The 13,182-nt window shown below is 40.2% G+C and overlaps 1 protein-coding gene across 1 annotated transcript in view; it reads left to right on the top strand.

Annotated features, from left to right (window-relative positions):
• The window catches only part of oca2 (oculocutaneous albinism II), a gene marked incomplete at both ends in the record, with an annotated part of 42,538 nt that overhangs the window by 10,534 nt on the left and 18,822 nt on the right, over positions 1 to 13,182 (top strand). The window contains 6 exons of the mRNA XM_080033157.1: positions 2,400 to 2,471; positions 3,433 to 3,498; positions 4,208 to 4,264; positions 6,112 to 6,236; positions 7,099 to 7,237; positions 11,204 to 11,336. Coding sequence (XP_079889283.1) covers positions 2,400 to 2,471; positions 3,433 to 3,498; positions 4,208 to 4,264; positions 6,112 to 6,236; positions 7,099 to 7,237; positions 11,204 to 11,336 — 592 coding nt within the window. The remainder of the gene's footprint in view (positions 1 to 2,399; positions 2,472 to 3,432; positions 3,499 to 4,207; positions 4,265 to 6,111; positions 6,237 to 7,098; positions 7,238 to 11,203; positions 11,337 to 13,182) is intronic.

The raw sequence follows: 13,182 nt of genomic DNA, 5'->3' as shown, positions 1-13,182 counted from the left end.
AGTTGGAATGTCATCAGGTGCATTGTTTAAAATTTAGAATTGTTCTTGTCCTTGAAGGCCACTGTAGCTTCTGTTATTATTCAAAAGGGGTGGGGTTACCCAGGGAGCATTGCATTCTAGAACTTTCTAGATGATGTCATATTACACACTGCACCTTTAAAGGTGCACTGTGTAATATGACATCATCAAGTAAGTTCTTGAAAGTTCTAGAAAGTTCTAGAATACAACGCTCCCTGGGTAACCCCACCCCTTTTGAATAATAACAGAAGCTACAGTGGCCTTCAAGGACAAGAACAATTCTAAATTTTAAACAATGCACCTGATGACATTCCAACTATGACACTTCCAAAATGCGGGTGACTGGCCTTGGTCCAAGATATGCAGAAATATGGACATATATGAGACCCTTTCTAAGGGAAAAAATAATAATTCTAAATTTTTTTCAGCTATTATGCACTAAATTAAACGTACTAATGGATATTATAATTACTTTCTACAAAATCTGCTAGGAAATAAAACCCAAAATTCTACACACTGCAGGTTTAATGAACAATACTAAAAATAATTCAAATATCAATAAACACATACAAAGTTTATTATGTCATTCTTTAGAATATTTGTAATAGATCACTGATTTATTGTATATCAGTTGATGCGAAATGATTGAATAATTCATGACTTATAAAATAGATTTGAAATAATAACGAATTTCCCATTGATTAGATCTCATAATGTTCCCTAAGCTTCTCGCGTTAGACATACTTTAAGATTGAAGCTCAATAGATATACATCTGTAATTTAAATTCATATAGAGTCAGTGTTGTGGATTTTTTTTAATAAGACCAATCTCCCCTGAGCGCCACAAGGTGTTACCTCACTTCGATGTTCTGGAAGAGGCAATCCTGTGCTGTGAACGTCAACAGTGGACTGTGAGAGATGACAGCGTGTTGGTCACACTCTCATGTGTCATCTCTGTTGCTGACAGGTGCTAGATCTGGCAGAGACTTTGATGGATGGAAAGTGCAAAGGATTGTCTCTTAAGTCAAATAACATACAGTGCAGTGCAGTGGCTTTTCAGACATTATATCTGACTTCAGATCTGTCTTAATCCACTGTGGCGGGGGAATCTGTTTTTCTCCATCAAACTTTAATATTTTGAGTGATCGCACTCTTTTAGTAGGCACTTGAGAGGGTGAGATGTTTTTACAGAAGGCTGAAGTAGAGAGAGCCACAGCCCAGTTTATTTAACAAAGGCTGAGGGCAGAACAAAAGGAGCCATTCTGTTCTCCTTTCTGAACAGATGCATTCAAAGTCCCCACACAGTTTGAGCTATTATATTCATCTTGATTTCAGGGCCGAGTATAGTTCAACAAGGACAATATGTTTTAAAGATCCACAGCTGCTGTTCTTATAAAACATTATAACCTTCATAATGGACCACAAAAACAGCGTGCAGCAAATCTTTCGTGGATAAAACTTGCCAATAATACAACCCACTGCAATACAAATTAAATAGAGCTTCTGTTAACATTTTGCTAGTACTCTCTATTCACAGTTGGTCAAGACAAAGGCCACAGATGGCAACCTCTTCTTCAGGAACAGCTTTTTTGTCGGTATACATAAATTTACCTACTTTTCCTGCAATGTATTGCAACGGCATAAATGTTAGAGGAGCAGCACTGATGTCTGATAACACATCCGTGCTTGTTATGGGCCAATTTCTAATAATGGGATGCCTCATACCTGAGAGCAGGGATGGGGTCTGGAGGAGGAGGAGGGCCACTCTAAACCACATCAAGGATTTGTTCTCGAATAGTTCCTTGAAATTCTGCATCTCTTCATGTTTAACACAAAAGAAAATGGAGCAAAATTCCGAAAAAGGTTTTTTTGATCTTTATTTCCTGAAGCTGCAACGCCAAATAAACATACGTGTTCAACTTCTTCAACACTGTGTTGTGTGTTGGCATATGTACAGTAGTACAACAAGAAAATACTCAAATAAAGTGAATAACTTAATATTCATAAGTTAGGCTCTGGGTCAAAGCACAAATGAAGAACAATACAACACATAGAATAATTGTGTATGTTACACTACAGTTTGAGAGTTGCCATACATGACTTGAGGCTTATTTAATAACGTGTCAAAAACAGTTAAATCAATTCAACATAAATATGCACAATGTAAGATATATATGAATGAATAACTGAATTAATTCAAGTAATGTCTTAAGTTTAGGTAATTTAGGGCATTTGATTTAAAGTTGAAATTGTCATAGATGTGTGAGTGAAAGATAGTGGTTATATCTATATTTAACTGATGATATAGAATTGTTTGTCTTCTTTGATTCAGATGCATTACATTTAATTGAGTGTTTGTAATGAATCTCTTACATTTTCAGATTGTGCACCGCACCTTAGCCGCCATGTTGGGATCTTTGGCAGCATTAGCAGCTCTGGCTGTCATTGGTGATGTAAGTCTTTTATTTTTTTTTTATTTTACTTTTTTTTTTTATCAATTAACTATTAAATGGAGTAATGTCTACACTTGCTTCGCTTATAGAAAAAACTTTATTTTTGGAAACACTTCAGCTTCAGCCCTAGCTGTGCTTGTGTGCAATGGGATAAGTTACACTATAATTTACAGTGAAAATTCATGTTTTTCAGTAGGCAGATTGAATTATAATGATAACCTGCTTCCTCCCTAGTACCGTTTCTCAAGGGATTTACAAACAGCAGCCACGGCAATAACTTTAACAGAATAATTTATGGTTTGTGCAGATTCTCGCCTAAAACTTACTTTTTAAAAGAATCAATTCCTATGCCAAATTTTTCTGTGCAAGAAAAAAATGTAATCTGTAAAGAAGCTGGTCGGGTCGTTGTCTTGGAAACAATATTCATAATCTATTGCCCCCCCCAAAAATATTCTGTTAAAGGAAAAGTTCATGAGAATATCATATCATCGGAAATGAGTTTGAAAGTTTTAAGTTATGCAGCGAAAAGCTTAATGAATAAGATTAATGAATGGTTTCAAGCTGGAGGCTCGGCGGGACACTGCAGGGCCACAGAGCCATCGTTAGTGTTGTGCGCTCCACCTGTGTCTTCCCCCACTGCAACAAGTCAAAATGTCATGTGTGGAAAAAGACCTAAAGCCCCCTGAAGGCAGGTATCTGGGTCAGGGAGGAGTTATGGCAGCGCTCCTAAAGTCACAGCAAAATGCAATTCGTCAAACTCCTCGGGGAAGTTTAGTCCTGAAAAATAACCTTGAGTTTTCCTGATCTAAACTACAGCGGTGAATGTATCGGAGACTTATCTATTGACTCTTTCATTTGAGCTTTATATTTATAGATAATAGGTGATAATATACAGTATAAGAGTCAATTGTTAATAAATCCCTGTCAAGAAGTAAGTATTCTCTTTGCTTCTCCCCCACAGCGGCCCAGTCTGGTGACTGTGGTAGAGTGGATCGACTATGAGACCCTGGCTCTGCTGTTTGGCATGGTTGGTCCAATATGTTTTAATTTGTATGTTATATTCACTCAATTAATCCTTTTTAGACGGCCACAGGCAAATCTTTATTTTGTGTTTTTGTGTGTATTTATTTTTTGTCAACTTCTGCCATCTTAACCTAGCGTTATGTAGTTCCAATTTTCTACTGACCCAGACAGTGAAATCTGTTTCTGTGGAGGTAAGTGGGAAATCAACAATATAAAAACCCTGTCTCCATGGAAACAAACATGTCTGGTCTAGGTTTTGATATAAAAAAAACTGAAGAGTATTTTATCCTCAAGAGTTTCCATTGAAAGGCTGAAAACAGACCCATTGTAACTTCAGAGCAGAAATATTCTTCGTTATTCACATGAAAGGATTGAGTTCTGAAATGTCATGTTCATGCATGACCACAGATGGCAGCTATCCTAGTCTGGACACTTTCCACCGTCCATAGCTTGCCACTGAAATTTCCATCTCATCTCTGCAAATACGGAAGAGAAAAATTTATGAAAATATCCCAAAGCTAAAGGCAGAGTATTTCAATGATTCCCAAAAATGAATATGTGCTACAATACAATATAATGCTAAAGTATCAATGAAAAGAGATATCTATATATCCTGAAAGTTTAGCACATTGGAGAGGTCGTTCCTATTGCTCCACCATCCACCATGTTGTTGTGTCTCTTTTAAAATGAAAGTTTCTCTCTGTTTCTTGCAGATGATACTGGTGGCCATATTTTCAGACACTGGCTTCTTCGATTATTGTGCTGTGAAGGTGAGTGAGCTGGCTGGTGTGATGATAATGATGGGACCCATTACTCACACTCAGTACAATCAAACAGTACAGAACAGGAAGATATACAGCGTTATAGCAGTGACTGCATGTACAATTATTTGCATACTGACGCCACTAGGGGTATAACGTCATAAGACTTTATGAAATTATAATGAGATAAGTTGTATACGCTAGCCAACATACGTACATATAAAGGCCAGGACACACCGGCCCGATAATCGCCGTCGTAGAGTCGGGAGGGGGCGGGGACACGAATCTGTTTGGTGTGTGCCGTGAAATCGGTCGTCGTAGATGTCGTCGGGCTTCTTTTGGCGGCGGGCAGTCTTTCAGTTGGAGCAATTTGATTTGTGGAGGGCTAGCGAATCAGTGAAGCCCGGAAGTGAGGCGGGTAGCACAAACAGCTAACAACAGTTAGCCATCGTTTTAATGTGTTTGTTAGTTTCGTTCAGCGAGCACTCACATGCATCAACCCTTGTTGACTTCTCGACACCATGCTCGACACTCTCTGCTAAAAATGGTGCTCTTTATGGTCCATAAATATAAATACGTATTTCTATCTATGTTTATGGTCTAGAGAGCCGTCCCATCATTTCCGGCTTCCGTATTTTTCCGGGCCACAATACAGATTAGCGCCACCTGCTGTTATGGATCCATTACGTCCCGCGCAAGCGCAGAGCGTACGGAAAGTCAGCAGTCGGTTTGGTGTGTTCTTTGCACTTTTTCGGCCGCGACGGGAAGACTGGAGCTCCCTGAATCGGCAGTCTCCATTTTCGGGTAGTCGGACTGGTGTGTCCTGGCCTTTAAGCTTTGACAGTGTTGGTAGTTTAGTGACGGGTCCATGAAAGTAACTGCTCACTAGCATTTTAGAGCTTTAACATTTAACATTAAAAACGTTTTATATTTACTTACCTGGAATGACTAAGCTTTGGGTAGGCCTTTGTAAGGGAAGACTAAAGTTTTAGTACCTGTCTTTACATACTGACTCAGATGTGTAGATGTGTTTAGTGTAAATACTAAAGGAATTGTCCCAAGTTTGGCTACTCCACAGCAGACTTTCATCGTATCTGCACAAGGTCAAGGTTTCCATACATCAGAAAACATGGCTGTGGGACGCTCAGTTTTAATCCTGAATGGTCTAGAATATAATAGGTGTCCTCCAGGTACAGTATAGCGCTCAGACCTGGAGAACAGAGGGGACATGTGGGGTTTATGAATTTTAAGTGGGAGATGGACAAGGACAGGCTCTCCAAATTAAAATACCTTCTCTGAGAACAGCTTAGTTGTGCTATTACATACCCAAGGTGGCCATCCAAAGCCTCTAACCATGGGGTGAGAACTGGTGTATGAGCATCAAGGAGAGTGTGTCTGTGTGTATTGGCTATTTTTGGAAAGAAAGATAGATAGATCTGTCCTAACCCGAAGCTGTAGTAGTCATTGTCGGTCAAAATGAACACAAACAAGAACACACTTAATACACAACAAACCGCAAGAGCTACAACAAGGACTTTCTACCAATCGATACGGTACACGCGTGTTTGTAATAATATTGAACTTTGGACTCAACGAGCAATCTGAGTACACAACCCCCTTTCCAGTGCTACTACTCATGAAGGCAATTAGATTTTTCAAGCACTGATTTGGATGCTTTCATACTCTGAAAGGCTGGTACACCTCTCAGAGAGCCCCACTTCATGACTACATTGAGTCATTTTTCAAAGGGTTTTTTAAAAACTGTACTCACACTGGGAATGAATCAAGACATCCACTGAATAGGTTGCTAATTGTGGTTTTATGCCGACTCATTGTGGTATTATTTCTCTCTCCAGGCTTACCAATTATCCAGAGGAAAAGTGTGGCCAATGATCATCATCCTCTGTCTCATCGCTGCCATTCTCTCCGCTTTCCTGGACAATGTGACCACCATGATGCTTTTCACCCCTGTCACAATACGGTACAGTGCAGGCCCTTTGAAATATCCATTCATCCTTTATCCATACTTGCCTATCCCCCCCTCGCCCCCCCCCCCCCCACCACCACCACTCACGCTGGGGGAGAGAGACATCGTTCACCATGGACTGTCGGATAACAAACTTCAAATAATGAACCTTCATGTTTTTATACCCCACTTTTTACAAATGTCACATTTTCCTCCATGACTGATGTGACCAGCTTCACCTTTCTGAACAGTTTACTCATCTGTGTCTGGACAGATGAGTAAACTGAAATGAGTGGAGGTATTGGAAAATCAATACTTGAGGTCAGACGCACAAGGTGTTTAGCTTTTAGACATATAGCCTACCTCCAGTTGAACATTTTAATAGCTACCTTCCAAAATGTCTTTTTTTTCCGGTGTTTAGTTTCATAGTTCACATTTGTACTGATCATGTCATTGTTACATGACTCATTTTACTCTCCAGAAAGATATTATATTCACGAATTCACTATCAGGGTGTCTTATGAAGACTTTATGCTAAGCTAACCTAGCCAGCTTCGTATTTACCGCAAATTGACTATCGATTATTACTCATTACATTACCTAACCAGTGACTAATGAGAGTGATTTCTCATTAGATACAGTTGAATGATATTAATTGGACATAGGGATGATTATTTGTAACACAGATTCCAAGCAAAACTCTGCTCTGCTTTGTTCCCAGAGCTGCATGTTGATATCCTGTTCAGCCACGACCATGTTAAAGGACAAATGTGTTTTAATGTTCCAATATCCTTTTTATACTCCTGTGTTTATTTCTGCCACTCAGCAATCTCATCGCGGCTAACGGGGCTTTTTCTGTCTCTATCTGATGTTGCAGGTTGTGTGAGGTGCTTAATCTAGACCCCCGACATGTCCTGATTGCAGAAGTAATCTTCACCAACATTGGAGGGGCCGCCACAGCTGTCGGAGATCCACCTAATGTGATTATAGTGTCAAATCAGTTCCTGCGCAAAGAGGTAGGTACTTTCACACAGCTCTCTGCCCAAACTTTAACATTAGCATACTGTCACAGATCAGCTCACTGTACTCATGAACCAGACGCTTGGTAAGGCAAAACATAATGCTCCCCATGACTTGTGTGTAACAGAAAAAGAAAGAAAAAATGAAAAAATAAGCAGAAAATAGAAAAAATATTCTAAAATTATAAAGAGAAAAATGCTGTTTGAGCTGTACAGATGGCAACGTTCTGACAGGTCTATGACAAATTGAGGAACACGTTACCTGAAATGAATTCACGTCACTTCTTCTAGCCCTGTATTATTTTGTGCGTATGTATACATACTGCATATAAACTAGTATACTGTATATCTCCAGATACAGTTCCAGAAGGCATAGGTTTTGAATCAAGGGAGCATTATTAGTTAGATTAATGGACTAATGAACTTCCGTTAGAGTGCCACTTAGGTCACTGCCATGATCAACTGAGGAATTATGAAGACTTTCCCTCATGGGTTATTGTTTGTATTGACAAAGTTATTATGTTTGTTTGCCTTCTCAGAAAGAAAACTATTGGAACCTTGCAACCTGGAAAGGCCAGGCTGCAATGTGTTTTGTATGCTAACATTTTGAGTCATAAGAGCTAATGAAAAAAAAGTCTATATAATCTCTAGTGGTCATAGGTTACGTCATGCAGCTTTAACAAAATGAGCATTTTGAAGTCCTTTCTTTTAAAAGAATGAATAATTCCAGGGTTGCATGAGTAGGCCTAATGACATTGGGCACACAATACATACAAAATAATAATACTTTTTTAATAGAGGCCTTCTCAAAATACTCAGACAAAGAGGAATAAATTGAGTTAGGTCTCTTAGTGGGAGAGTTTCCTTGAAGCTATGGCAGTTTTTTTTTAAGCCTTCATATTCCTCATTTAGCCTCTACAGTGCATAAACATGTATAGTATGCATACAGACCTCTGCCTGTGTTTAATGGGCATGCATTGTGGGTCAATTTAATCACCTGTGTTTGCTGGCTTGTACATGTGTTATCTCTGCGCGGCGCAATCTCGCTGTGTGTATTTATACAATTGCGAGTCGTGACCCTGTTTATGTGGATGTGCAGGTGATGAATGGAGATGTAGTGGCAGTGAAACCAATTTATATTGTTGTGGCCGACATCATAAATCATGGGTATTAAAAGTGTCAAAACAGCGGAGGAAGACACTGTAACACCTTCCTATTTCCCTGTTACATACCGGCACTTTGGCAATGTTTTCTACAGCCAAACAATCCTAAGATTTGACTTTAAAGATGCACAACACCGGTCAGAACAAGCCGTACACTACATACAGCCATTATATGCCGCATCTTCCAGCACATGTAATTATTTCTGATGCCTTCAGCCATGTCCTTGGCTCTTAATTTTCTTATAGAGGCATGAGTGGGCTCAACAGACACCCTTTTCTTTGAGATCGGTGTCTTATTCAACTTTTGAAGGAGACAGGCATGTGTGAAACCATTATAAGACTGTGTGCTGGATGACGTTCATCACAGTTGGTTGAGACGTTTGTGACAATCTATTTCTTTGTTTATTATATTTAAAGGCTATACTGTATATTATATATATTATATAGTATTGTGCTACCAGGCTGTAATAATGTATCAGTGTTGCCCATGTATAGCATTTTTTGTAATTGCCTACTGAAATATAAATGCCCCTCCCTAAATACATATACAGTATAGCCTAGCACTTTTAAACAGGTCTACTTGTAAAATGTTGTGGGAACTGGAATTAAGTGCTCAATGTGCAATATACTGTATATAAAAAATAAAAATAAAAGATTAGAAAAGCATCAAGTCCCATTTCGGCATTTAAGTAGCCTTTCTTTCAGTCTAATTAAATTTGACATTTGGACTAGAACAAAAAATGACTTCCCTGCATCCTCCTACATTATTATATTAATCTCTTTTCAACGCATGCTTTTGGGAAAACCATTTAGAGGTGAGTTTGTGACAAGAATAGACTTTTACAAAAAGCCATGTCAGTTAAAAAAAGAAAAGTAGTACGAACAATTTCAGCTTCAGTTTGCACCGGAGCAGCCTGTCGCTTGTCGTTTGGGAAAGGGCAATGACTTGTAGGCTCTCTCCTCATAACCTTCACTCTCCTTATACTCAGAGGGGCATAATGCAACACACTCTAGAATACATGACATTTTAACAGCTGCTTGATGTGACATCTGTTCGCTGTGCGTGACATTTCAGCCTGTGCGGGTGCAGCGGTATGTGGTCTGCCTCAGTATACCACAGCGCGGGCTCACACACCGCGGCCCACGCTGTCCAGTTTGTCTTGGCTCTGTTTCCCCGGCGACAGAACCACAGGGACACAGCGGCGGCGCGCACTCATTCAGTCGTGTCTGGCCACTGATAAGGACGGCTGGTGTGTGCACGCTAGGTTTGCCTGCCTGCCTGCCCGTTTGTTTGTTGGCTTGTTTGTTTGTGTTGAGGGGGAAGGGGGGTTTTCGGGGAGGAATCCATAGATAGAAAGAATGGCACAGCTGTGAAATGTGTGTATAGGTGATTCCGGCCCTCGCCAAGGTCTCCTTGTGTTTGATTTGTTACAGAGCAAAGGTAGCACAAGCACAGACAATATCTCTCTTTTTTTATAGTTGTTGTATCATTTCATTTTGGGACCCTGGTGACGCCTTCTAGCAAAATGGATCTCCTCCAAGCGGTCAGAGGAGTCGTTGATATTGGCTCTGAAAGTTGGACACACCGAGGGCCATAGTTTAGGACTGCAAACAGAGCTGCGTTACAACAGCAAACACACAGACAAAACGTTGATCCCGTTGTGGTGTGTTGTGTGTGCTTTCTTGTGTCTTGCCACAGAATACGTTGGAAATATGTCAAACAAATAGAAGTTTTTGTGCGACTGCAGATACTGGGTATTTCAGACCTTTGGGTGACAGCAGCCTGAGAGAGCAGCTCTCCTTGGAGCCATGGATAAAGGAGTAGTCAGAGCTGTACTGTATGAGTGAGGGGATGAGGCCACATAGTGATGACTGTCTTACATGAATGGAACCTTTCGCATTAAATCCTTTGCACAATTGATGAGGTGTTTAAGATTGGCTGAAAACCTCCCACAACATTCTTCATACACAATTGGAAACTTGATGCCTGATATTTCAGATACCTTCAGTCGTTCTGTATGTGAGAATATGTGCTGGTTGATACGGCTGCATGTTTTAGTTTCATCACCCCTCCTCTTTGTCTTGGACTTTTCTTGATATAACTTGATATTTGCAAATGCTGTAGAGGTCACTTTTAACCAGTTTTATCGATATTCTTCTTACCACGGAAGTATTTGAAATAAAAAGTTTCATTCAGACATCACAATGTACATCCTAAAGGCTCTATTTAAACCACCTACACTTTTTAAATGTACATGAAACAGTCTCAAAATGTGTGAGGACAGCCTGAGCCAGGGGGGCTGCTATGTTTTAGCTCATGCAGGAAGTAAGATGTGCTGCGTTGTAGACTACTGCTGTATGGACATGAAAACACCTTGAGGACGCAATTAGGAAAAACCTTCAATGTGCAATAATCAGCTTTTTAATGTCATTTCCTCAGGATGTCCTCAAACACAAACTGGTTATAATTATGCCGCTTAATATAATGCCACTGTATACATCTTAACTCCACTATTATTTGAAGTACTGTATTACAGTGGTATAAGGTGTGGGTAAGTGGTTACACCTGGTCCTGCTTAGCTTACACACCCTTTTCTACAGTCTATCTTAGTCTCAGACAATAAGACAATTGAGCTGAAGCGTTTGAACTCAGAGGACCACATATCCTGTCTCATAGCGGTACAGATCATCACTGAAGTCTGTCTATTTTCTACTATTGTGTCGTGTGTGAGAGAAATCTCACAGTTCACGGTTAAAGGGCTGTGTTGTCTATAACACATTGTTATTCTTTGTCTGACAGGGGATAGATTTTGCCAGTTTCACCGGCTACATGTTCCTGGGAATCATCCTGGTCCTTTTCACCTCGTTTCCTTTCCTGCGCATGCTCTACTGGAACAAGAAGCTCTACAACAAAGAGTCCATTGAAATTGTCGGTGAGTTAAGATGTACATGGCTTTTCTTTGGTGTTGTTGAGTTTTCCTCATGCGTTATCGTGTTTATATGTCGGTGAAGTTATTATGTATGTTTGCCCCTCGAAACAAGTGAATCTCTCCGCCCTCTAGTGGTCAAAGATTACACAACGCACCTTTTAATATATACGAGGCAAAACTAAAGATGCATCACAGTTCTTCCACACAGGGTCCACACGTTTGACTTGGCAAGGAACATGACTTTCTCTCAAAGAATTTTTTTCTGGTCAGATGATGAATTTATGATGATGTTGGGTGTGGTTGGGCAGGGGAGTTATTGTGTTATCATGAGGCTGAATTGTGAAAGGCAGGATTGCTGTGGAATTGGCTCATTCTAAAATCAATTATGATGGCTTTTGATTATTGTTAGGGAGAGAGAGTGTATTAACATGTGCACATTCTATCCCCTGAACTACAGCTCTTCACCTTCACAGGCGATGCAATGACTTCATACAAAGCTAATTAACTCTGCATTATGGCCTCGGCCCTCTAGCCTCCCACACATGATGTATTGTGCCCTCTGATTGGATGACCTTTTCTGTCTCAGGTGGTTTTCACTATATTCCATCCACAAACTCCTCATCAGATGACCTTGTCCTCCAAGATAAAACACTTAAGGATGTTAACATGCAAGTTAAAAGAGGAGGGAAGAGCTCCCGGTTGCTGCCATGACGTAAAAGAAGAACGAATGTCAATGTTCTAGGTTTATAACTAGGTTTACTAGGCTACTTTTAGGAAGTTCTCAGGCAAATTGTATCCTCAGTAAATGTAAAAAAATATTTTAATGAAATCATTTAGGATGGAATACTTTTTTATTTGCCTCAATCAGCAGCTCAACTCAATTTCAAGAGTATGATGGCTCCTCCAGTGTGCCAGATGCCACATGGCTCATCTCAGAAAAAGCCCATACTCTGATGTTCAGCTGTCGAGCTTTGACTTGTTGGCAGTACAAATGAGCTTCACTCATCCAGAAAGCAGAACAGGACTCCCCTCTTGGTTTCACCATTTTTTCCACAAAGTTGTGTTCTAACCATAGGTTCTAACTGAGTTATTGTGTAACTGTAACCTATTCGGCTAATCTGGTAAATCACAGTTTATTTTACTGTACTGTATAGTGTGTAGTTAATTATCTATTGACAGAAGAGACAAACTATTTGGCCACTCGTCTAGAGTTTGTACTGCCCAGACATTGTCCACGAGGTAGAGTAAGATCATTTAATAAGAATGAAAAAACAACACGGTGTATTTCGATAGAAACTGTGTCCTCCATCCATCCTAGAATCGCTTTGGTGCTACCAAAGATCTTTGCACACCACACCTCAGGGATTTAGTAAAACTAGCAGAGGCTGGTATTGTGTCTACGGTGCCCACCATCTCTACCATTGTGTTCTTGAGCAAGACACTTAACCCCAAAAACTGCTCCAGGGGCGCTGTACTGCGGCTGAGCCTGCGCTCTGACCCCCTCCGAAGTGTGGTAACTTGAGAGGGGATATGTGAAAAGACAAATTTCAATGTGCCTCGTGTACAACTGACAAATGAAATAAAGATAACTTAACTTAACTTAACTTAGATAATGGGCAAACAAAACAGGGATATACAGTTTTTGACTTAGTGTTTGCAATTCTTTCACAGTCACCTCTTATCAGTGTTTACCCACAATAATACAGCGTGGTCCCCTCTGAGATAGCCTCCGCAGGGGATGGTTAAAGCAGAGCCCACAATGCTCCCCTGGGATTCACCACGCATTCAAGTAGTGAGGGAGGCCAATCACTGCGGGTTCTGTTCAATGCGGGCCTGATGGCCAATCTAT

The sequence above is a fragment of the Ammodytes marinus genome (assembly GCF_949987685.1).
Source record: "Ammodytes marinus genome assembly, chromosome: 8".
Lineage (NCBI taxonomy): Eukaryota > Metazoa > Chordata > Actinopteri > Uranoscopiformes > Ammodytidae > Ammodytes > Ammodytes marinus.
The sequence above is the reverse complement of the archived record's forward strand: the minus strand, read 5'-3'. Positions and strand labels throughout refer to the sequence as shown.